The sequence below is a fragment of the Rhinichthys klamathensis genome, unplaced genomic scaffold (genome assembly GCF_029890125.1).
Source record: "Rhinichthys klamathensis goyatoka isolate OS25496 unplaced genomic scaffold, OSU_Roscu_1.1 h1tg000035l_1, whole genome shotgun sequence".
NCBI lineage: Eukaryota > Metazoa > Chordata > Actinopteri > Cypriniformes > Leuciscidae > Rhinichthys > Rhinichthys klamathensis.
Window position 1 is genome coordinate 3380652 of NW_026606583.1, and position 26517 is coordinate 3407168.

Genomic DNA, 26517 nt, shown 5'->3' on the forward strand with positions numbered 1-26517 from the left:
CGGTAAAAGGCCAAGCCCGATAGTAAACTTGAGGCTACTATCGGGTGGGATCTCCGCCAGGAAGACCTCATCAGCGATTACATCTACCTCCACGCTCCTCCCGGTAAGACTAAGATGGTCAGTCCATCAGCACGACTGCCAAGCACTTCTGGACTCTGGGGCTGAAGGTAATTTTATGGACCACACTTTTGCACAGAAATTTCAGATTCCCCTCAGACCTCTCACTCATAGGATCGCAGTTCACGCACTCAATGGACAAGAACTCCCCACCATTTCCCTCTCCACTCAAGACATTACCCTTATCACTTCTGGCAATCACTCTGAGACAGTTTCATTCTACATCATGGATTCACCTCTTGCACCCGTCGTCCTCGGACATCCCTGGCTCCTCCAACACAATCCCCGGGTGGACTGGCTTCATGGATCAGTGCTGGAGTGGAGCAAGGAATGTCATAAGTCTTGTCTCGTGTCTGCTTGTTCGTCTGTGCCTGTTTCTGTTTTTCAGGAGGAAACAGGGGATCTGTCTAACGTGCCCGCAGAGTATCTGGATCTGAAGGAGGTGTTCAGTAAGTCTCGTGCTGCTTCTCTTCCTCCGCATCGTCCCTATGACTGTGCTATAGATTTACTGCCAGGTAAGTCTCCGCCTAAGGGCAAGTTCTATTCGCTTTCTATTCCAGAAAGAGAGGCTATGGAGAAATACATTTCTGATTCTCTAGCAACCAAGTTCATCCGCCCTTCCTCTTCTCCAGCGGGGGCGGGGTTCTTTTTTGTGGGGAAGAAGGACGGTTCTCTGCGACCTTGTATTGATTACCGGGGGTTGAATAACATCACGGTAAAGAATACGTATCCTTTGCCGCTGATGTCTTCAGCCTTCGAGAGGTTGCAGGGAGCGTCTATCTTCACAAAATTGGATTTGCGTAACGCTTATCATTTGGTTCGCATTAGGGAGGGGGATGAGTGGAAAACTGCTTTTAACACCCCCAGGGGGCACTTTGAATATTTGGTCATGCCTTTTGGGTTGTCCAACTCCCCAGCAGTTTTCCAGGCACTGGTCAATGACGTGTTGCGAGATATGATCGATCAGTTCATATATGTCTACCTGGATGACATATTGATTTTTTCTTCTTCTCTCCAGGAACATGTGCAACACGTCCGACGAGTGCTTCAGAGGTTGCTAGAGAATGGGCTTTTTGTCAAGGCGGAGAAATGCGATTTTCATGCACAGTCGGTTCCGTTCTTGGGACACATCGTGTCGTCTGAAGGTATGCGGATGGACCCTGAGAAGATCAAGGCTGTGGTGGATTGGCCAACCCCGGATTCTCGCAAGGCCCTGCAGAGGTTCCTGGGGTTCGCCAATTTCTACCGGCGTTTTATTCGCAATTTCAGCCAACTAGTCGCTCCTCTGACTGCCTTGACCTCCCCCAGAACTACGTTCAGGTGGTCTGACACGGCGGAAGCCGTGTTTACCAAACTGAAAGGCCGCTTTGTTTCAGCCCCCATCCTTGTCGCCCCTGATCCCTCACGTCAGTTCATGGTGGAGGTCGACGCGTCAGAGGTGGGAGTAGGTGCAGTGTTGTCCCAACGCTCTCCGGCAGACGACAAGATGCATCCCTGCGCGTTTTTGTCCCATCGTTTGTCACCAGCCGAACGTAACTACGACATTGGTAACAGAGAGCTGTTGGCAGTTAAGTTAGCATTGGAGGAATGGCGCCACTGGTTAGAAGGGTCGGGGGTACCTTTTATCGTCTGGACTGATCACAAGAACCTAGAATACATCAGAACCGCCAAAAGATTGAACTCCAGGCAGGCTCGGTGGGCACTTTTTTTCGGTCGTTTTGACTTTACTCTTTCATACCGTCCGGGTTCCAAGAACATCAAACCCGACGCCTTGTCTCGCATATTTGATTTTTCCGAACGCCCGTCTACTCCCGAGTGCATTTTACCCGAAACTCTATTCGTTTCCACACTCACATGGGAGGTCGAATCGAGGGTCGAGAAGGCCTTAGAAGGGGTAACGCCTCCGCCCGGTTGCCCACCGAATCGTTTGTTTGTGCCGGAGGGATTACGGTCTGACGTTATCCAGTGGGGTCATGGCTCCAATATAGCTTGCCATCCAGGAGTTAATCGCACTAGCTTTTTAGTCAAGCAACGATTCTGGTGGCCACTTATGGCTCGCGACATTCACGATTTTGTTTTGGCCTGCTCGGTTTGTGCTACTGGTAAGACTTCCAATCGACCTCCAGACGGGTTACTTCAGCCGCTGTCGGTTCCTTCGAGACCCTGGTCCCATATCGCTCTAGATTTTATCACCGCCCTCCCCCCCTCTCAGGGGAACACAGTCGTTTTGACTGTGGTGGACCGGTTCTCGAAGGCAGCCCACTTTGTTCCCTTACCCAAATTACCCTCAGCTAAGGAGACAGCGGTGACGGTCGTTGACCACGTCTTTCGGTTACATGGCCTACCGATTGACGTGGTTTCCGACAGGGGACCCCAGTTTGTGTCCAAATTTTGGCAGGAGTTTTGTAGACTATTGGGGGCGACGGTTAGTCTATCCTCTGGGTTTCATCCCCAGAGCAATGGTCAAACCGAGAGGGCCAACCAGGATTTGGAGAGAGTGTTGCGATGTTTGGTCTCCAAGAATCCTTCCTCATGGAGCCAACAGTTGTCTATGGTGGAGTACGCCCACAACACGTTGCCAGTGTCAGCCACGGGCCTATCTCCGTTCGAGTGTAGCGTAGGTTACCAGCCACCAATTTTTCCCAGTCTGGAATCCGAGGTTGCGGTCCCCTCCGCTCACGCCTTTGTTCAGAGGTGTCACCGCACCTGGATTAGAGCCCGTGAGACTCTACTCCAGGTGGGGGCGCGCACCAAGGCCAAGGCCGATCGCCACAGGTCAAAGCCTCCCGTATACGTCGTTGGTCAAAAAGTGTGGCTTTCAACTAAGAACATTCCACTGCGCACCGTCTCTAATAAGCTTGCACCCAAATTTATTGGCCCGTTTCCAGTCACCAAGATCATTAGTCCGGTGGCAGTCCGCCTCAAGTTACCTCCAGCGTACAGGAGGGTCCATTCCGCCTTTCATGTATCCAAAATTAAACCCGTGTTTCATTCTCATATTAATCCGCCCGTCCCGGTTCCTCCCCCACCGCGGCTCGTAGATGGGGAGACCACATATTCGGTTAATCGTATTCTGGACTCTAGGCAGAGAGGACGCGGATTTCAGTACTTGGTGGACTGGGAAGGTTACGGTCCGGAGGAGAGAAGTTGGGTGCCTGCTAGAGACATCCTGGATCACTCCCTTATCGATGATTACAATCGACAGGTAACGGAGTCTGGGAACGCCAGGAGGCGTTCTTAGGAGGAGGGGTACTGTCACGGTAGACATATTCTCTGTTCCTTCTAGTCTTGTGTTTATGTTGTTGTATGAGTGCACGTGTGTAGTGGGCGTGAATGTATGACATCACCTGATCCGCTCCAGCTGATCGTCGTTCATCACCAGCTGTAATCAATCTCACGACTCCTTAAATACTTACCGCTGTTCTATCATCCCTGTCAGATCGTTGTTTGATGTCCTGCGTGTTGGTGTTCCGGTGTTCTGTTCCTGCCTTATGTTCCTGTTCCTCGTCGTCTGCATCTGGTTCTCCTGTCTTCTCACCGTCACCTCTGCACAGCACTTCTTCACGGATCCTGGCCATCGAAGTCCCTGCGTCACTGTGTTCCACCTGCTTGTACTGTATTCTCATTTACCATCCATTAAACTGTTAAACTTGCGATTGCTTCCTGTCCTTCATCCAGACATTATGACAGATGTAGGTCTGGCTTGCCAGGCTAGGATTTAGCCTGAGTATACTAGAAACTTCCAGGCAGGTGTGTTGAGGCAAGTTGGATCTAAACTCTGAAGCAGTGGTTCCCAACCCTGGTCCTGGAGTATTGCACAGTTTAGATGTCTCTCTAATCAAACACGCCTATTTCAACTCATCAATTCATTTAGCAAAGACTCCAAGACCTGTGCAGTGTTGGGGGTACTCCAGGAGCAGGTTCGGACACCCCTGGGTTTGGCAAACTGTTTTGATCTCCAGAAACAAACTCCAAACAAACTTAATTTTGGCCTGATATTGTTTGAAATGACGTCACACGACTTCGCTTGAAGTACTGTATATGGGGCATTCAGGGGCTGTTTTCTATATAAACATGCATTAGTCGGATGCAAAAACGTGTTCTGTGTAAATGGTCCTTAACTACACATTTTGTTAAAACATTTTCTAAGTTCTAGTGTTGGCGTAGTCACTGCCTTTTGTCTTTGTAGTGCAGAATGTCATCATCATTATGAGTATAATGTGCTTTTTTTTTTTAAAGGGAGTTAAACAGTTTCAATAGATGGTCTTGGTTCACTGAGGAGGAAGTTTTGATTTTTGAAATGTACAGTATGTTTCCATTATACGTCAAACTCTTATTTCAAAACATCGATGGTATTTTTATTTCTAAAGATCCATTTACATCATCATGAAGCTGAAAAGATCTGCCTATTAGTGGTGAACTCTTTGAACTGAAATGAATCTGGGGTTTCCTGGTATGTACTGAAATTCTGCATGTCCTTTTTTTCCGCCTCAATTGGTATAGAATATACTTCCTTCCTTATATATGTGCTGTATACACTAGTCAAGGCTACTACTGTGGCAAACTATTAGCAGAGTGAAAAAGAGAAGCTGGAGGCATCAACACAAATCACTGAAATGGAAAAAACTGAGGTTTTTGCTGTAAGACTGATCATTTACAGTGCTTCCATTCAGCCTAAAACACAGGATAGGATTTCACCATTGACCATGACCAAGGACGTGAAGCATTCCCAGTTTCCACATCCTGGTAGTAAGCCACCCACAAATCCTATATGTTCCATACATTACTTTTACAAGACTAAGGCGCCTTAATTTTGAGCCTCTGAGAGAAGTAGGCCTTAATGCTTGATCTGATTCAAAAGCCCCTTTCACACAGAGATTCCGGAAAATACACGGATAAAGTGACCCGGGATTTGACCCGAGTTCATTTGATTTTGCTTCATTCACACTGCCAGTGATTTGCCGGAATCAGAGAGCGCGTTCACACACAACCCGTGTATGTTCCGGAAAGACGCGTGACGTTGGATGTGACGGGTCTCTACTTCAGTCCAGTTTGCAGACATTTTTTCGTTCTTTCTTGTATCGATGACGAACACAAACTTTCTTCTAGAGTAACTGAGCCGCACGATAACTACGCCATTGCAAAGGCTCGTGAATCCTCACTACGACACACCCCTTATACGGCATTGGTTCTGGCTTTTGTTCACACAGCGCGCTTTCCGGGTCTGAACACGGCAATGTTACTAGGTCCCCAACCCGGCATCAATCCCGGGTCGTGTTTGCGTTCACACAGAAGGCACTCTGGCAATTTGCCGGCAATTTGCCGGGTTCAAAGCGCTGTGTGAAAGGGGCTATAGTGTCTTACATGGTGGCACTAAAAAACAAAAATCACCAAGGCTGCATTGATTTGCTCAAACAATACAGTAAAAACAGTAATATTATGAAACATTATTAACTTATGTAATGGCAAAGCAGTTGTGTAGCTTATCTGTTTTGTGGAAACCGTGTTTGTTTTTTTCTGGATTTTTTGATTAGTAGGAAGATCAAAATAACAATATCTATTCAAATTCTTTTGTAACATTATAAATGTCTTTAATTAATTTAAACTGTCATTTTGATCAATTTAACGCATCCTTGCTGAATAAATTAGTATTAACTTTATAATTTTTTTACTCATCCCAAACTTTTGAAAGGTAGTGTGTATAATATAAAAATGCTGCATTTTTTTCCAAATAAATACATACAAGCACATTTTTAAAGAATATAAGTAGCTAAAATTAAGTATTTAGACATATTCTGGTTGTCAAACATTAGTGGATCATGTTGATTGTTAGTGTGATGAACTACACCTCTGGTTCCTCAACTGAGGAGAACTGACTTCATTCATCCACTAAAAATCACCTTGAAACAGGTTGATTGGGAGTAATAGCAAAATGGCTCAAAAACAAAATGTTAGTTGTAAAAAAAACTCAGAGTGTGATGTAGACATATGGTGTCCGCCAACATATGTAATGCTGTAGGTTTGGGTGAGTGTGCAAACCTTGCTAGGTTGCTTGGGTTTTGGTTTGACGCTAATGAACACATCAAGCTGTTCCATTAGGGAAGTAATGCACTGTGGTTCCACCTCAATGTCCTCTTTGATATCAAACATCAGCACCAGTGGCAGGCAGCCCTGCAGAAAGCACAAGGAAAAAAGCAAGAAAGAGAAATGAACAAAGTTTTTCTACACTGTTGTAAATCATTCATTGAGTCGAACTTTAAGTGTTTCAAGGACTCAGTTGGCCTCAGTCCTAAAGCAGCAAAGCTACAGTTATTCAGGAGTGATCCATCACCTACTTCTCATGTTGAAAAGAAAAACAGCAGCAGGTACTCTAGGAGTAAGGCTTTCATTTTCTGGTCCTTGACCTTCTTTTTCCTCTCCTGACACAGCTAACTCAGCAGGCAGTGAAGAAACTGCTACATATGCAGGAAAGGTTCTAGAGGCTAGATTGTGTGGTGGAAAGCCTGCTATGACAGTCTTATTTGTAAATGCTAAAAATGTCCTTAATGGATCTAAATCGAGCCAAAAAGCATGAATAAATTATTCTTGAATACTGTCTCTTCCCTCGGCCTCCTGCTGCGTGTTTAAATCAGGACTGGGCTGGCTTGCTGGGACAGACGGGCCGATATCTGTCTCCAGAGAGGACCGCAGAGTGTTGAAAGGCTAATTATTTTGCTTTCTCCACTTGTGTGTTCCTCAAAAGGATTGTTTTTTTTATGCTTCTTCTGGTGCCCCTGCCTTTGTCACTTTTATATTCTTCTGTGTTGTTTGGAGACCACATAATGAGACAAACCAGAGTCACTATTTCTCTGATGGCTTGAGGGAAGATGAAAATGAGAGAAGAAAGAAACAAAATCTTCACATTTTCTGAAGAAGCAAGCGCTGCTCGCTTGTGCAAAATTTGGCTTGACGATATTCGCAAGATAGCACCCTGTTGCTAGGGTGTACTTGGTGGTTGCTAGGTGGCCGTTTAATGGCCCAAGTCAAGTTCTAATTTCTTTTACAATTTTTCTTCTAAATTAAATGTATTATCTTTTAATGGTTTAGATATTTTTGGGCAAAAGATGAAAAATGTCCAAGACAGAGAAATCGAAATCTTGACTTTTACACTAAAAAAAATTAAACACTTTTATAGAATTTTAACACTAGTTTAATATGATAATGTGGTGTAACCATCAATTAAAAACTAATAATATATGTTGGTATCATATATATTTTCTAGGTAAATTTCATCAAGTGATTGTTGTGCTTTATCTTTCAACATACCTTCTGATGTTCATTCAATAATTTTAACACTAGTTTAATGTGATAATGTGGTGTAACCATCAATTAAAAATAATATATGTTGGAATCATATATACTTTCTAGGTAAACTTCATCAAGTGATTGTTGTGCTTTATCTTTCAACATACCCTTCTGATGTTCATTCAATAATTTTAACACTAGTTTAATGTGATAATGTGGTGTAAACCATCAATTAAAAATAATATATGTTGGTATCATATATACTTTCTAGGTAAATTTCATCAAGTGATTGTTGTGCTTTATCTTTCAACATACTGATGTTCATTCATGTTTATTTTGTGCTAGTAGTAAAGAGAAAGATGACCGGAAAGAGTTCACATGCCGTTATCTGTCACGCCACATTGCAGAACGTTAAAACAATATTTATTGTATGAATTTCGTTATAAATAATGACTGAAAGCCGAGACTTTGTTTCATATCAAAAGTTACAAAGCATTGCGATTTATTGCTACAAATAATGTTTAGTGAAGTTTTGTTCATGCATTGACTGAACAGGCCTACAGCATAGACTAAAAGATTTACTGAAAGATTGATTGTCAACCCAAAAAATAGACACTGACACAGTCAAAACATGTCAACAGAGAATAGCTTATTAAATGCTGTTTCAGTCAATGATTTCGGCGTTTCAGTTTCGGCCGAATAAAATTTTGGTGAATCACTATCAACTGTCAAAAAAAGGTCAAATTATCTGATATTTTAAGAGATTTATGACCAAGTTTAAGAACTTGACACACAGTCATGAGAGTCTGCAGGGGGTATAATTGACTGTTTTTCATGTTTAAAATAAAAATAGATTGGGACATACAAAATGAGTATGCAGTCGTTGTCTCTTTTACAGTAAAAATTTAACAGCAAAAAGAAAAAAGATTCACTGCACTCAAGTGTAGAATTTTTTCACCCATTTTATTGCCCCACAGGTCTGACTGCTTAGAGAAAATAGCACACCTCTCCTCAACATGCTGCATTATTTGAGGTGTCATTCTTGTCAGTGGCACAAGAAAGACAGAAACACTGGAATAAAGAACAAAACAATCTCTCACCATCAGGTACTGACGGGCCAGACACACAGAGTCAATGGTTCCCTGCACGTAGACGGTGGATTTCTTCTGTGGGCAGTTGGGGTCTGGGAAGTGGACCTGGGCTCCTGTGCGCTGCATGATGTGCTTGATGTTGCTGCCGTTGCGGCCCATCATGAAGAGGTGGTGCTGGGGTGCGATGTCAAGCTGTGTGCTGACAGTGATGGCGCTGGCCAGGTTGCCCGCGAGGTGCTCTAGTAACACCGCTGTGCCCCTCTGCAACGAGACCAGTTGTGGACATTAACAGGGGCTTGGGGCAAAAATGCCACTAAAATGAACAAATATTCAAGAGAAGAGGAAAAAAAAATGCCCCTACACAATTAAAGAAAAATACATTACAACTGTACATTAAAGCGATTTGATCAACAGTTTAAATTAATAAAGTGAAATTGGGTAACATCTACCACGCTAAAATCAATAAATGTACAAACATTCTTTTTAAAGGGATACTCCACTTTTTTTGGAAATAGGCTCATTTTACAACTCCCCCAGAGTTAAACTGTTGAGTTTTACCGTTTTTGAATCCCTTCAGCCGATCTCCGGTTCTGGCGGTACCACTTTTAGCATAGCTTAGCATTTAGCATTTCTCAAAAGAAAATGACCAAAGAGTTTCGATATTTTTCCTATTTAAAACTTGACTCTTCTGTAGTTACATCATGCACTAAGACCGACGGAAAATGTAAAGTTGCGATTTTCTAGGCTGATATGGCTAGGAACTATACTCTCATTCCTGCGTAATAATCAAGAAACTTCACTGCCGTACCATGAGTGCAGCAGGCGTAATGATATGACGCAGCGCCTGAAAATAGTTACGTTGTGTTGACGGAAGGTAGCCTATTTTCAGGCGCTGCGTCATATCATTACGCCTGCTGCACTCATGGTACGGCAGTGAAGTTTCTTGATTATTACGCAGGAATGAGAGTATAGTTCCTAGCCATATCAGCCTAGAAAATCGCAACTTTACATTTTCCGTCGGTCTTAGTGCATGATGTAACTACAGAAGAGTCAAGTTTTAAATAGGAAAAATATCGAAACTCTTTGGTCATTTTTTTTGGGAGAAATGCTAATGGTCTTGTCCACTTCAATGATGTATGCTAAGCTATGCTAAAAGTGGTACCGCCAGAACCGGAGATCGGCTGAATGGATTCAAAAACGGTAAAACTCAACAGTTTAACTCTGGGGGAGTTGTAAAATGAGCCTATTTCCAAAAAAAGTGGAGTATCCCTTTAAAGCGTTGAGAATTAAAACCAATACATTTCTGTTGAGTGTATGAATGCAATGGCCAATCAGAGGCATTTAGAATAGTCACAGGTGAAAAAATCCTCTGAAACGCAGAAGTTCTGCGTTCTCACAAATTCTCTCATCATAAAGATATGATGTAAGTAAGAGATTACTTGTGCAGTGTAGACAGCTTCATTAATTATGACAGGATTTTTTTCCGAATGCGCAAGTCATTGGCCACTTTTTGTAATTTACTCCCAGTTTGAGTAATCGTTTTGTTTTTCATGCTACTAAGATGACCAATATTAAGTCTGGATTTTCTAATGCATAATGCCAAGTAAGATGCAGCTTCTGTGCCACATTTGCAGTGTAAAGTTGTTGATGTTGATCAAATTTTATCGTTAACAGTCTATCGTATTCTGATTAATTGGATTAACTGGCTAAATTTAAGTATGACATAGAAGCCATCAAAGGTACATTTAATAAGGTAGATATAAATATTGCCATTACAAAGGTCAAAAATGCCCCAGGAAATCGTTTTCGTCTTTAATCATAATCCCTTTAATGTAAAAGTTCAATTCTGACCCTGAATGAAACAGTAAATACCTCAGGTCACTGTGATTTTGTCAAGTAAAACATGTTCCTGAATTAGCATATTGTGTCGATCCTGGAACAACATTTCTCTCTGAAAAGTCCTAACCCTATCCCTACCCTTAAACCTAACCCTATCATAACTTATCCCTAACATCAGAGGGAAATTATAGGTGAATAACACTGATGTAGAAGCACCTAACCCTGGTTGTAAAGCCTAAACTTGACATAAACTGTAAACTTGTCCCTCAAATCTGATTGGTTGACTGGAATGTTGTTCCAGGATCAACAAAGATGTTGATCCAGGAACATGTTTCACTTGGTGAAATCATGTTAACCAATACCTCACTGACCACTTTTTCGGACTCGAGTCAAATTTAACCACCCTGCTAAAAAGAGTCACGACTGGGACTTTTTGTCACTAATGGAGCATGTTTTAGTAAACAAGAACCTCTTTATGTTCTTGATTTTCCATCTGGCATACACGACCCTGAGAATGGCCTAGATTTAGGAGTTTCTTTCAGCGTGCCATAAAACTAGGGGAAGAGAGGAAAGGCAAAGGGGCTCTTTTGGGCTTCCTTTCTGGCCGTATTCGTAGGCGGTTTTGGCACGGCCTCCTCACCCCAGATCTCAACACATACCAGGCATAGCCAATAGCCCACAGGACAACTCTAGCCCTAGACTCTTCCTCAAGACCAGAGATTGAAGAAGATTCTCCTTGGGAAGAATAACGGGCTCTACCCACACTAGGCGCTCGATCTAAAGCATTGCCGGCAGCCATTTAATTTGAAAGGTATTAATTCTAAACATAATACATTATTTTCGTGATTAACTTCTTTACAAACAAACAGCACTTCTTAGATGTCACAGCACAATATTCCGACTTAAAAGCCTAATATAACATATATCCACAACCCTACCAAATGACCAATGATAAATAATGGGAAAAAACTTGAATAAATTATAAAAAACTAATGGGTGAACTAACCCATTAAGTGCTATATTTGGATTTTGATTGGCTGTCAATGTTTTTATCATTTAACAGCTGAAAAAAAAAATCGTTCTAAAAGTGATTACAATGATATAATTTCTCTGTGCCGTTATCGTTATCGTTGGGGTGTAGACTCTGCTATTCTTTTATACTTGGAATGAATTTTAGAACTATATCTTTAGTTATCGTCCTTGTGGAATATTCCCCTGGGACATTTAGAAAGTGTTGCAAACAAACAAAGATGGAGATGATGCCCCCATGTACAGTACGCCAGTGTATGAGCCGAGCGTCTCACCTTCACGGCCGCAGCATTATTCTGTGAGCCCCGCACCACTCCTGTCGCCCCATAGAGTCTGGACCTCTGTTTGAAGGCCACAGAAATGTTGTATGTCTGGGAGATGTGCTGGATGGCAGGAGAGCTGGGGTCAGGGTTCAGCTGGACTATGACTGGCAGCTCGAACATCAACACCAGCGGGAGTAACTCCTGAAATAAGACAAATAAAACCATCAGCTAATGTTATATATCTGAACTATCGAGACTGATTTCCACTGAAGACAGATAAGGATTATGGGGAATTAATGAGCAGATCTACACTGGTTCAAAAGGCCATTTCTTTTTTGGGAGGCTTTTGAAACTTTTTGATACACAGAGATAGAATAATCAGGAAACCATGGAGAAAGAGAGAAGGATCGGAACAAGAACCGATTCAAACCCACATCTCCCACATGAGCACAACAGCTCAAGATGTCCCTCGTCAAAAAGTGTTGAATGCACACTTTTAATGTACTTCAAGTTTTATAAGTATATATATATATATATGCATTTTTTTTTAAACTGGATGGTAACACTTTATTTTACAGTGTCCTTGTTACATATTACATATATTTACTATAGTAAACAGTAAATTATGCTAAATTACAAGCGCAACTAAGCCTAAAAAACCCCAATCCTAAGTACAGGTTGTTAATTAATATTAATCAGTACTGTATAGTTAAACCTTAAAATAAAGTGTAACCTTGCAGATAATATAATAATTTAAAGAAGTACACTTAATTTGATGCATTGACTAACACACTATAGCACATGTAAAATACTTGATTATAAGTATAACTGTAATGTGATTTAATATTATATTTACGATATTTTTACGACATTTGTAACTTCATTACAAATGTGTAATAACAAATGCATGACATACAAGATTCAATTGGAATTACACTGAAGTATATGTTAGTTTACCTTAAAATCTTGTCAATACATTCAGCAGTACACTTTAATCATATTTTGAAGACAATAAAAGTAATTATGAAATAACATATAAAAATGTACTTAAGTCTAACTTAAGTGGGTCAAAAATCACTCTTAAGTTGAAATAATTGAATTGTATATACATTTAATCTATAAGACGCTTCATTTAATAACATGCAATTAAGTGTCCGAAAACATTATATTCAGTTCACTCTTTTAAAGTATATTATTTCCATAATAGATACCATTTTTAGAAGTATGATACTTCTTTTTTCACAAGGGAAAACGAATCACTGTGCCGTGACTCAAACCAACAGGCCACTTCGACAGATAAACTCACACTATTTAAGTGTCATGTTAATGTGCAGCACTTGCAAGGCATGCCAACAAGTTGCAGATGCTACCAGAAATTTCAAACTGGTTTGAAATCTGCTGACCAGTCTTGAGGTTTCCACATTGCCCGACTAGCGTGAGAGCAGCAATGAGCAATGCTCAATGAAATTGTCAGAAGAGAGAGCAAAAACAAGCTGCAGGAAGTGGGATCTAGGAAGAGCTTAAACAGTTGAAAAGGCTTCAAGAATCAACTGCTGATTGGCTGTGTGAGTTTGTGTGAGAACACAATTCCGGGACTCTAGCTAAGTTGAGGAGGAGAGCGACTGTAACTGATGCACACAGTCTGCAATTAGTTGCGCACATCATAATTTCAACAACAATGAATAATAAATTCGAGTCAGGGTGACAGGATAGTGTGTGCTTGGCTTTAGAAGCAAACAACATGGTTTGCTCTAAATGAATGCTGGTCAGAATTACAGTAACTACTATTAGGCATTTGGCAGACATTCAAGCCATGAAGTCTTCAGAAATAAAAAGGCATAAGCAAAAATTTCTCATCATTCCACTGTGATTTAGGGTCATCAAGGGCCCAGCAAACAGTGCCTCACCAAACTGAATTGGTAAACAGAATGAATGGCCAAGCCGTAAAAATGCGGCTCTGATCAGTCCCATATGTTGTGGGGCCTTCGCTCACCCTCATGTTCTGGACCGGGGGCCAAAAAGAGAGACATTCTCTGGCCCTTTAGATGTGGTCAGGACAGTCACTCTCCCTTTAGACAAGGAGATGCTTATTGGGTTCAACTTTAGCTGGGAGCAGGGAATCCGTCATGGAGCGAGCTCTGGAATTCAAATCATTCATCTCTGTTTATGGTTCCCCTCATTCTTGAGCTATTAAAACCATAAGCATGGTTATTTTTAACCAAAGGCTTATGCATCGGCAATGAGCGGAGCTTTCCAAACAAAAACCTCCTGTGCTTTTGTTTTGATTATTGTTAATAAAGAATTTGGAGGGGAGTGCCGTATTCTGATCTTTTACAAACAATTGGTCTGAGCTTTCCTTTGACCTTCTGTAGAATCAGTAACTTCTGTATTTGCTTGCCCTGCGTTTTCACAGACAACACGGACCCAGAGAGCCAGGAAGATGCTCCGCGGATCATTCCACTGGAATGAACTCGGCTAATCTGAGAAAGCAGGGCTAATGTTTAAACGGTTTAATCTCTTAAGCATCAAGAGTTGGGACATGGCGAACACACAGTGTCTCACACACAAGCATGCAATACAAGCATTTTGCGTGTGGGTCAATGACAAGATGGTACAAATTTTTAATACTGTTCTATGATTAACATGTTTTAAATTTCTGAATTAAAATTCATTTTGATATTTAATGTCAGGGTGATGCAACTTGTATCATAATGAAGAAAACACCTCCTTAAAAGATTGAAATTAGAATAATATTTTGTTATTATTTTGTAGAAAACAAAAATATTTGAACTGCTTCACTGCTTATTAATATTTAGAAAAACTTTGGTCCGCCAACGTGCGTCTTAAAATATTAGATAATTTGACCTTCTTATGACAAGGCAATATATATATATACAGAGTATATATATATATATTAAACATTACTTTTTTACTTGATGGTTTACTTAATGATACTTTTTTACCTCATAAAGTTTTGTTTTTTTCATTTACATTTAAACTTTTCTTGAAAATAGTATAACATTTTTCAAAAAGGCTTGGTTTCACAGACAGGGCTTAGATTAAGCCAGGATCAGGCCTTAGTTAAATTAGGTCATTTAAGTAGCTTTAATAAATGTGCCTTAGAAAAAAAAAACATTACTGGTGTGCATCTTGATACAGAACAATTAAGATATGGCGGTGGTAGTTGCTTTCAGTTTAAAAACACATTTATTTATTAAAATTTATTAAGTTTTGAAAATTTTCTAAAGCTAAAATATGCCTGTGCTGTATATAAGATCCTGCATGGACTTGGCCCACCCCCACTGAGTGAATACATTACATTAAAAAAACAAGGAGAGGGAAGAAGTGTTACCAGGGCTTCCATCAGGGGTGATTGCGTGGTGACTTACAGACGTACAACATTTGGACAATATGTGTTGTCAATTAAGGGGTCATAGATTTGGAACAAATTACCGGTTGTTATTAGAGAATGTCCGACGTACCCCAGTTTTAAGAACCAACTTAAACAATGGCTCAAGACACATAAAAATTGTGACCATTAACAACATTTTTTGCAAATCGAGGTATATGGATAAGATCACTGTAGTATTGTCTAAGTATTTGTATGTATACCAAACTAGATCCAGCACTTTATTGTAATTTTTAGTATTTTAGCATAATTGCAATGTACCTAAAGTACATAGAATAGCACTTTATTGTATGTGTATGTGTAACCTGTCTGAAAATAGTGGTGTCTCTTGTAATATGTTATTTGAATATTAAGGTGTCCTCTAAACTGTGTAGCATCCAGTGTTGGGGAAGTTACTTTTAAAAAGTAGTGTAACTCGTTACTCGTTACTTCTTTAAAAAAGTAATCCGTTACTTTAGTTACCCCATATAGAAAGTAACTTTTTACGTTACTCATTACTTTTACGTTACTTTTATGTTGCTTGACTTTGGGCAGAACCCAATATCAGTTCCTAAATGTGTAGGCCTACATAAAGTTCTACTATGCATAATGCCAGATATAATGCCATAAATGCATAATGCATTTATCAAAAAAATTTATATTTATGAAGAAATGCCGGTTAATGGATAGGCATATGCATGGGCGGCGCTAGGGAGGGGCTAGAAAGAAAGCCCCCAAGAAAGACCAAAGCACCCCGTTAGCACCCCCAAAAATCATTTCTGGAAGTAATTATATTCAGGCTGTATTCTATGGAAGTCCTGAACCGCATGGTGAGGAAAGAAAAAACTTATCTTGTTATTTAGACATAATAAGGGGACATTCTAATCTGCATTAAGCCAAATTAAGCGTTCTTATAATGGTTTTCTATGGGAGGAAAATGCTTAACGTGTAAGTAAACACGTTGCGTTCATATTCTGGGTTCATCTGATTTTTTATACATAGTAGACTTTATTATGATTTTAGTATCATAATGATTAATAAATGCACGCACAATTATCCGTGAACTTGATAAATGTTGCAGATATGTTTTACTATGCACGTAAACAAATGCCTTTCAACTTATGTGTGCAAAATTCAGAATTAAATGAATGTGCAGCAATATACAAATAGAGAGTCTGTAGGCCTACTATAGCCTACGTGTTGTAGCCATTAAATAAGCGCATTTAGTTTCATATTTGTTAAAATATTATAATGTTATTTTTTTCCATCTATGCTGATTATGAAAAGTGAACAGCGCGAGTAAGATGGATGCGCAATATATCGGGAGACATTGAGTCAATCAGACATGATTTTGACCACTTCATTAAGTTTTGTTTTGAAGAAAGCCTTTCTTTAAAGCGAATTTCGTTTTGTATAAATTGTATCTTAATTTTAATCAATATTTTATCAACCAAATGCCTGCAAGTAAGAAGCAAATATAGGAGACAATATAATCATGGAAGCGCCGGCGTGGTCACTTGCATTGCACGTGAACTGGAGCATCTCATCATAAATTAACCGAAACTCAACGTAGGCCTATAGAATTTAAGCTTGAAATGTCTTTAAACGATACAATTCAAAACGAAAAGAAATAGGCTACTCTCTGCTTATGTAATCCATTATGTGCATTTCTCTCTGGGGCGTTCACTACGGAGATGGCGATCGCGGTCAAATCTATCAAATGACGGAGATCGCTGTCAAATCCCAGGGACAGATAATCTGTCCCTGGGGAAAGTAACGTTGCGCCGAATTGAAAAAGGAACTACGTTTCGTTACCAAATTTTCAGTAGTAGCGCGTTACACTACTTTTTACCCGAAAAAGTAGTTACGTTACTGTACACAACACTGGTAGCATCATACTTAAATTTAAATGTTAGCCTTGTTATTTGATATTGTGATGACCTGACAGGGGACTGCAGATGTAAAGTAGCCCTGGGGCTAATTCTGGCATATTTACATTGCTGAAAAGCTAAGATGTTCATTAATATGCATTGTCCCTTTTAAATAAATAAATAAATAAATATAAATAGCTCAAACATGCATTTTAGACTGGGACTAGGCTTAAGCCTCGTCTGTGAAACCAGGCAAGAGAGTTTTAATATTGTTTTTTTTTTATGTTTTAAAATATGTTTTCAATGGATGACACTGTTATTTGTCATTGTCATTGAGCTTGATATAACATTAAGATTTTGTAAAAAGTGGAATTATCTAATTCTGACTGTTGGACAACGTCTGAGGAGATTCTGCAAAAACTGCCACAACAATCTCAGTTGACTTTAAAAGAAATTGCAAACGGTCAAACTCGAGGTTAAGTGTGAGAATTATGCTCCCCCTATACCATTCACATGGGCGTAACGGCACAATAAAGCACAAAAAACTACTGTGGGTGAAGATATTTGAAAGAGAAAAGAGGAAAAATGGAGATGATTAGGTGGTCAAGAGAAGAATTCCCAGCAGTTCTGGTCACGCGAGCGAGGAAAAGAAAAAGTGAGGCTGCCCCACTAACATCCTTCCCTCAAATGTACATTTTACCCACAGAACTTTATATGTTGTGGACATAAAAAAATGGAGCGGCTTGGGTTTTTCAAAGGTGCTCATTTCATACAAATTGCTTTTTGAAACAATAGTGAAGGCTTATGATAGATTCTGGTGTAGAACGTCCTCCAGTTAATTGGGGCTCGGACTTTGTGCAAATACTAAGGAAGCCTGCTGTGCCTGAATGCTTTGGTTTGTTTTTCTTGGTTCTTTCTGAGGAGGAAGCATGTGTGCACTGGTGAAATCCGAGGAGAGAGTCTGGACAGAGAAGGAGCGCACAGGCGACACCCGGCCAAACAGTCAAGATATCACTAAAACTGCAGTTTTAAACCAGCTTCGATTGGCACCATGTGTTTCGCATTAAGCCATTTTTAATGCTGGTCTTATCCGTAAAACTCAATTCCAGGTCAAGACCTTGAGTGTCAAAAGCTTCAATTTGAAATGACAACCTTCTTATTCTTTATGTTTTATCCCATTAAAAGGCTTTTTGTCTGTACAGCCGGGTGAAAAGAAGGTCTCCATGGCACTGAAATGGAAAGTGGCGGCAGTAATGGTTACAAAACACCAACAGAGGGCAGCAGGTCTGATTCAAGTACCAGATTCTCAACTAGAAACATACATTCCTGAAAAAGATGAATGCTACTTATTGTGTTGCTGGGATTACCGTTGGGATGCTGAGGAATGTGTTTATCTCATCCAAAAAAATCATTTATGTTAACACCCGCCATACCTGTCAACTTCCACCAAGATACATAACAGCCTCCCACCTCTACTTCCTGCTTATCTCAGAAAAACACAGACGTTTGTAATCGTATTATGAAAGTTTATTCACCCGAATTCGGGCTCTGGCGGCCTCCACTCCTCCTGGCTGGCCGGCTATGGACACCTGCAAAAAAGGAATGAGAAAGTCACAAGTATGTTCATGGAGTAGCCTACAAGATACCAGGAACAAGGAACTGGATTCAAGAACATCATGGATCGGGTCTGAATAAAAATACAAATAAATACATAAAAAGAGATATACATACATTTCTTTTTATGCATTTTTTATTCATTCCAGAAGAAGATTTAAAAGGATATTTCACCCAAAGATGAAAATTATCCCATAATTTACTCACCCTCAAGGCATCCTAGGTGTATATGAGTTTCTTCTTTCACAATGGGAATGGGAATTATATTAAAACATATCCTGGCTCTTCCAAGCTTTATAATGGGAGTGAGTTGAGCCTGAGATTTTGAAGGCCCAAAAAAGCGAATCCATCATAAAAGTAATCCATACAGCTCCAGGAGGTTAATAAATGTCTTCTGAAGCCAAGCGAAAAAATCTCCATATGTATAACTAATCACTGGCTTCAAGTAACGGGAAACGCAAGTCTAGTTCGGCCAGAAGAGTGACCTCTGACCCGATGCATGACGTATTGACCTACGTCATGCGTCGGGTCAGAGGTTACTCTTCCGCCGGAACTCGGCTCACGTACGGCCATTACCAGAAGCCAGTAATTATAGATTATAAAGTTATAAATATGGATATTGTTCTTACAAAAACGCATCGCTTCAGCAGACCTTTATTAACCCCCTGGAGCCGAATGGATTCATGCGATTTTTTGGGCAGCTTGGAAGAGCCAGGATTATTATTTTTTTGGCTGAAAGAAGAAACTCATATACACCTAGGATGGCTTGAGGGTGAGTAAATTATGGGAGAACAATTTTTTTTGGGTGAACTATATCTATTTAAGCACTAAATATTTCCCCCCCCCCAAAAAAAATCTGCTTAAAATTCACTCTGTTCCTCACTCAAATTAAACGGATTTAATTTGTTTTCCAAAGAAAAAAGAGAACGTCATGCGTTTTGGAAGGACATGAGGGTGAGTAAATGATTTTCATTTTTGGGTGAACTAATTCTTTAAGAATGAAAAATATCCTTCTGCCAAATGTTATCTTAGGAGCACCACTAGGAGGTGAGATTTCTTCATTCTAGCCTCGCTGGGTCTCATTCACCTGTCAGCAAGTACCAGCCACTAAACCCAACACACGAGCCCACACTGAGGGAGTGCCATGTCATTGCTCAATTTCCACATTCCCCACTTCATCAGGTCTGAAAACATGTCTCGCATCCAATTATAACTTAGTCTTTATCCCTATTGCTGAACCTCCCTTGGCCTGTACAGTAGCTCAGTGGTACATTTCATTTTAGAAATTAAAACCTGAACCTCACGAAACCTGTCAAGAACATGTACATGGCATCTTTTATTCCAAAATAAGAAGAATATAATTTTAAATGATACATAATTTAGTATAATTAATAAATATACAAAATTAATACTTTTAATCAGCAAGGATGCATGAAATTGATCAAAAGTGACAGTAAACTTAAGACTTTTGTAATGTTACAAAAGATGGCTAAAAAAATACAGCTTTGCTATCACAGGAATAAATTACTTTAATATATATATAAACAATTGATTTATTTTGTAACAATATTACGCAATAATACTGCATTTTTGATCAAATAATGCAGTCTTGGTGATCAAAATACTTTTTTCAAAAACATTAAAAATCTTAAACTTTTGAATGTAGTGTATTTTTTTATTTAATTTAAGTGAAGCTTATTTTAAGAGCATCAAGATTATTTATGAAAATGTATCATACTCCCATTCTCATTACAACACCAACAATATATATATATATATATATAGATTTTGTTGCAGTACTGTATGATTAATTGTCATAAATAATCCTGATGCTCTAAAAATAAGCTTATATATATATTTTGTTTAATTTATTTATTGTATTGAACTTTATATTATGATAATTTACATAAAATACTGTACTACAGTATTGATTTTCTACTAAGCATAATGCCAATTACAAGAAAATCCAAAAGTACGTAACAGTACACATTATGTAAATTAAAACTTGTGCTTAATTGCTTTAAAATAATATTGCAATGCTAATAATGTTAATGTTTATTTATGCACAAATTTCAGTAATTGATTCTATTATTTTCTGTTGATTAATGGAGTGAAATGAGATTTGAACATGTTTCCATGAGCGGTCAGAATCGCACCTGGTTGCTCTTCTCAGCCTGGTTGTTGCGGTTGGAATCGGGGAAGTGGATGTGACAGCCCGTGTCCTCCATCACCTTCTTGATATTGTTTCCCCCTTTGCCGATGACATGTGAATGCTCCGTGTGCGAGACGTCCATCTTTAGAGTCACGCGGTTGCTCTGAGGAAATAAAAGAGTCGGACTGTAACTGCGGTACAATAGCACTCGGTATTTTATTAAAGGTGAAATGTGTCATTTCTATGCCATTATTTATACGTTAGCATTCCCATTTATCTCAATGACACTTGCTTGGCTGGCAAAGAACTTTCAGAAGTAGGCCTATCTTTTTTTTTAATCACAGTTTCCACAAAATTTTAAGCAGCACAACTGTTTTTAACATTAATAATAAGAAGATTTCTAAAGGATCATGTGACACTGAAGACTGGAGTAATGATGCTGAAAAAAAATGCAATGATGCTAAAAAAAATATTTTTAAAAAAAGTTATTTTAAATTGTAATTATATCAGGAAAATGATTTTTTTTTATTCTTTTATCTCAATGACAATTGCTTGGCTGGTGCAGTTATGTGCCATGTTCGACTAATTTTGCTCAGTTTCCCTGCAGTGTTTTTTAGGCCAAGGAAGTTGTTTTACTTTTAACATTAAAACATTGAATGTATTTTAAAAGTGAACAAAATTTCTTCACTTTTAAAAACAGAAAAACAGATCCCGCCCATCTGAGCTGCTTCATTAAAGATGTAACAGTCTGAATTATATCTATGAGCTACAGCCAAGTCCGTTTTCCATTACAGAGAGATGTCACTACACACCATTTCCCATTTCACGTCATTCATTTGAGGGAATTACCTCACAAATCTACAGGAATGTTACAACAATCTCTTCAGTTGGTATTGGTGGATGTTCTGAATTATGTCTGGCACTAATTACCAAAAGAATGGATGTAGTCTTGAATCAGTTGTGCAATTTCTACAATAATGCCTACTGTTTTGGTACAGCTCATGCCGATACCGCAGATGTTAGCTGCCCCTGATGGCCAATGAAATGGAAGTTGCGATAGTCTTTTCTTCTCTATTGTTAAGTAAATTTGATTGAAATGACTTCTCAAAGTAAAAAAATGTAGGGCAGGACTTGCCCAACGGGAATTGATTGGATCGAATATTGAGTTCATGGTAAATTTAAAGTCAAACAATGGTATCAATGGGCACTGACATTTGTCTTCTTTTCGCCCCATAAGCCATCATTCATTCTACAGCTGCATGAAAAGCTCTTGATGTCGAGCTCCACATAGTTTCTCTCAGGATCTTCAAGTTCCATCACCTCAAATGTCAAATATGGCCTAAAAACGAATGGCCTAAAGAATGAGGCATTTTTTTGTGTTGCACAATGTTGTATGAAATATGAATCACCCAATCTGACTTGACATGCTCACCTTTGTGTCCAGGACAGACATGATCTTCTCCTTGGCTTCCTTCACATTGTCCCTCTTACCACTAACTTTGATGTGTGGATCTGAAATAGAAAAATACATAGCGTTATCCATGTCATAATGTTTATTTACAATATATATATAGCATTTTCATCAGCACGCAATTATTAATCAACAAACTTCTAATCCGTTGTTTTAAGGTTTACTGCAACAGACATGAATGCAACCTCAAATCATTCAGGTCGTTGAGGAGAGGTGTAATATTACTGTTCTTTACGTTCAACTGGCTGATGGTAAATCGGTTTCCCCAAAAATGTGAAGCAGCACAACTGTTTTCAGCATTGGTAATAAGAAGAAATGTTTCATGAGCACCAAATTTGCATATTAAAACGATGAAGACTGGAGTAATGGCTGCTGAAAATTCAGCTTTGCCATCACAGAAATAAATGACATTTTAAAATAGAAAAAGTTATTTTAACCCTTAAAGAGTTTCTGTATCTTGGGGGATACAGTCATTTAACAGGCTGTAGGGGGAGGGGCTATGGGGGGAGGGGCATTATGTGGTTGCAGTTGATGAGAAACACTGATGGGGTGATGGGTCATGTAATCAGGTCATGTGACTTTATGCTAACATTCCAAACATTTGTATCAAAATCCAAAATGGCAGCATACGTGGACAAAGACACTGGCCATAAGCTAAGTGTTTTTATATTTTTCACGATTATGATATTTTAGAGTGATTTTGTTTTAGAAAATAGTTTAAGGATAGTTTTACATTTTCAAAATAATCTTCTCACAACTTTGATTATCAGGCATTGAATGCCTGTATCCTGGGGGATACATTGCCCATATAAGGGTATTTAACAGGGCTGATCACTCACAGATATTCTTATGTTTTGAGGCCTGTTCTCTACAGATATTGAATAGGATAATGGTTTTGGATGTGCCAGGATGGGCAGACATCCATCATGTGTCAGAAGTGCAAAGTGAGGCTTTGCCTGGTCACTGGACAAAATGCTCGCAACTGTTTTCTCAGCTTCCATTGCCCATAAAATATATCTGTTGTGGGGCACCACCACAGGGAAGATGGTAGAATTAAAAAAACAAAACAGGAAAAAGGTGTTTTAAAAATCGGCACATGAACTGTTTAAAAAGTTATGAAATGTTAAATGTATATCCTACATAGCCAATGCATCTTGGGAGAAAAAGTTCAGTTTTTTCCAATTTTTCTACTGTTGTATGGATAACATAAAAAAATGTAGCTAATTAATTGTTCATTAAATGTTTTAAAAGTTGTCATATGAACTATAATAAAAAAGAATACATTGCAAAATGTTACCCTAAATGGGCAATGTATCTCGGGAGATACAGAGTGTAACTTAGAAAATAAAGGTCATATTTTGAAAAAAATGCATGAACTATGTCATTTTAGTCTAGATACATACAAAAATAGCAATGAATCATTTTTCCATAAAATTTATTTAAGCTTGCCCCTTTAAAATTGTAATACTATTTCACAATATATCTGTTTTTACTGTATTTTTGATCAAATAAATGCAGCCTTGGTGAGTATAAGAGACATAATAAGAGACATTAAGAACAACAACAACATAAAAAAAAAAAAAAAAAAAACATTTTACCAAACTTTTTAAAGGTATTGTTCTGAAAACCACTCAAAGTACCCTAGTATTGTCACGACACGCACACAAAAGGGTGATAGTCCAAGTGCAGTTTTATTGGGTAATCCGTAATCATAAATCCAGGAACAGGCAAGAGGTCAAGGTCCATGTAAGCAGTCCAAAAACAAGAAATAAACACTAAACCAAATCAAGACAGACTCTGGGAAGCGGGTGACATCAAACAAGGATTCCAGAACAAGTGATCAAACAGACAGGGTATAAATAGACAGACACTAACAAGGTGAGTGGGAACAGCTGAGTGTGATAATGAATAATGAGTCCGACAAGGGTGATGGGGATTGTAGTCCAATAGTGACTGACACCTGTGGGGGAAGAGGACCTCTAGTGGCTACCCAGGGGACATCACCCAGACACTGTGACATAACCTCCCCTCTACGGAGCGGCTACCAGACGCTCCAAGACCCACAAAAAACAAACCAAACAAGAGTCCAGGAGGGAGGTGGAAAGGAGGATCAGGGGGAGGGATGGGGGGCCAGGTCCATGGAAGGGAACAGAAACAGGTGTTGACGGCTTAACGGACAGCCAGGGCAAAACAGACGGCTCATCGGGCGGCCAAGACGGAGACGACAGACTATCGGGCGGCCAGGGCGAAGCAGGCGACAGTCGACCGGACGGCCATGGCGGAGACGACAGTCCATCGGGCGGCCAGGGCGGAGACTTTCCCTCGGGCGGCCAGGGCGGAGACTTTCCCTCGGGCGGCCAGGGCGGAGACTTTCCCTCGGGCGGCCAGGGCGGAGACTTTCCCTCGGGCGGCCAGGGCGGAGACTTTCCCTCGGGCGGCCAGGGCGGAGACCTTCCCTCGGGCGGCCAGGGCGGAGACTTTCCCTCGGGCGGCCAGGGCGGAGACTTTCCCTCGGGCGGCCAGGGCGGAGACTTTCCCTCGGGCGGCCAGGGCGGAGACTTTCCCTCGGGCGGCCACGGCGGAGACTTTCCCTCGGGCGGCCACGGCGGAGACTTTCCCTCGGGCGGCCACGGCGGAGACTTTCCCTCGGGCGGCCACGGCGGAGACGACCCCTCGGGCGGCCACGGCACAGGAACAGAACCCGGCTCAGGAACAGCAACAGACACCGGACTGGAAGCAGCCATCCTTGAGGTGTGTGTTGCCCAGGCCCGCATGACAGCCACTACATAAAACGTGAAGACAGCCCGCTTGGCCGTGACAGGACTGACGTGAACAGTCTCCGGCTCGGCAGACTTGACGTGAACAGTCTCTGGCTCGCCAGATGTGACGTGAACAGTCTCTGGCTCAACAGACGTGATGTGAACAGTCTCTGGCTCGGCAGACGTGACGGTCCGCCGGGGTGGCGCCGGTAGGGCGAGCAGCTCGGGCGGGGCCGGCAGGGCGAGCAGCTCGGGCGGGGCCGGCAGAGCAGGATGCCTGGGCGGCGCGGGCAGAGCAAGTCGCCTGGGCGGCGCGTCAGGGATGGCAGTCACCTCCGGGATGGTCTCTGGGTTAGGGGCCACCGGACAAGTCGTTGAGGAGACCTTTCTCCTCCTCCTCCGTCTCCGGACCACCGGACTCGGGACCACCGGAACTGGGACCACCGGACTCAGGACCACCGGAACTGGGACCACCGGAACTGGGACCACCGGAACTGGGACCACCGGACTCGGGACCACCGGAACTGGGACCACCGGAACTGGAACCACGGGAACAGACACCAACGGGCTCGGGACCACGGGAACAGAGACCACCGGAACAGAGACCACGGGAACCGGGACCACCGGACTCGGGGCGGCGTCGGCATGGCGAGGCTCTGGTACATCCCACTGGCTCCGATGTATAAGGTAACTGGTAAAACCCCAAAAATCCAGGATCTCCAGCCCTTCCATCTCCCATCGAGGCAAGGGATCATCCAGGCAGCTGTTAAAAAGATCCTTGAGGGTAGCATCATTATAACCCATGCCTCTCGAGAGTGTCCAAAATGCCTGAGACAGGCAACCCACCGTCTGTCCCTGCTGATGTAGGGCTGTTAAATTACTAAATCGTCCCCTCCTCTCCTTCTCAGTGGTTGGGGGACGGATACGAAAACCCGTACTGCTGGATCTATACATATTGCTGGAATCCTTCTGTCACGACACGCACACAAAAGGGTGATAGTCCAAGTGCAGTTTTATTGGGTAATCCGTAATCATAAATCCAGGAACAGGCAAGAGGTCAAGGTCCATGTAAGCAGTCCAAAAACAAGAAATAAACACTAAACCAAATCAAGACAGACTCTGGGAAGCGGGTGACATCAAACAAGGATTCCAGAACAAGTGATCAAACAGACAGGGTATAAATAGACAGACACTAACAAGGTGAGTGGGAACAGCTGAGTGTGATAATGAATAATGAGTCCGACAAGGGTGATGGGGATTGTAGTCCAATAGTGACTGACACCTGTGGGGGAAGAGGACCTCTAGTGGCTACCCAGGGGACATCACCCAGACACTGTGACAAGTATCATAGTGGACAGTTCTGCATAGGCAAGCAGTGCTTACATTTTCAGATAATGTAAAAATCTAGGTATTATATTCATCATAAAGCTTCATTAATGATATGGCCATTTATTCACATCAAATATATGGTAAGTCATATCTCACATAAACAATGTCTGGATCAAGTTGGGCTGGCAGAAAACTGCAAGCAGTGTTTCCTGGACAAATAAATCCAGACAACATTTATATAATTCCGGTACTTGCTCATTCTGTCATTGACTTCCGCACCAGAAACATCTGTCCCACTGTGCTGCTAAAA

The 26517-nt window shown here is 40.9% G+C and overlaps 1 protein-coding gene across 4 annotated transcripts in view; it reads right to left on the reverse strand.

The window, feature by feature from the left end:
* bicc1b (BicC family RNA binding protein 1b) overlaps nt 1-26517 on the reverse strand; it is a 127270-nt gene that overhangs the window by 19664 nt on the left and 81089 nt on the right. For all 4 annotated transcript variants that reach the window (XM_056245921.1, XM_056245922.1, XM_056245924.1 and 1 more), the window contains exons 4-9: nt 22081-22160; nt 20653-20811; nt 18418-18471; nt 11636-11824; nt 8502-8753; nt 6157-6288 (exon numbers count right to left, since the gene is read on the reverse strand). In XM_056245921.1, coding sequence (XP_056101896.1) covers nt 6157-6288; nt 8502-8753; nt 11636-11824; nt 18418-18471; nt 20653-20811; nt 22081-22160 — 866 coding nt within the window. The remainder of the gene's footprint in view (nt 1-6156; nt 6289-8501; nt 8754-11635; nt 11825-18417; nt 18472-20652; nt 20812-22080; nt 22161-26517) is intronic.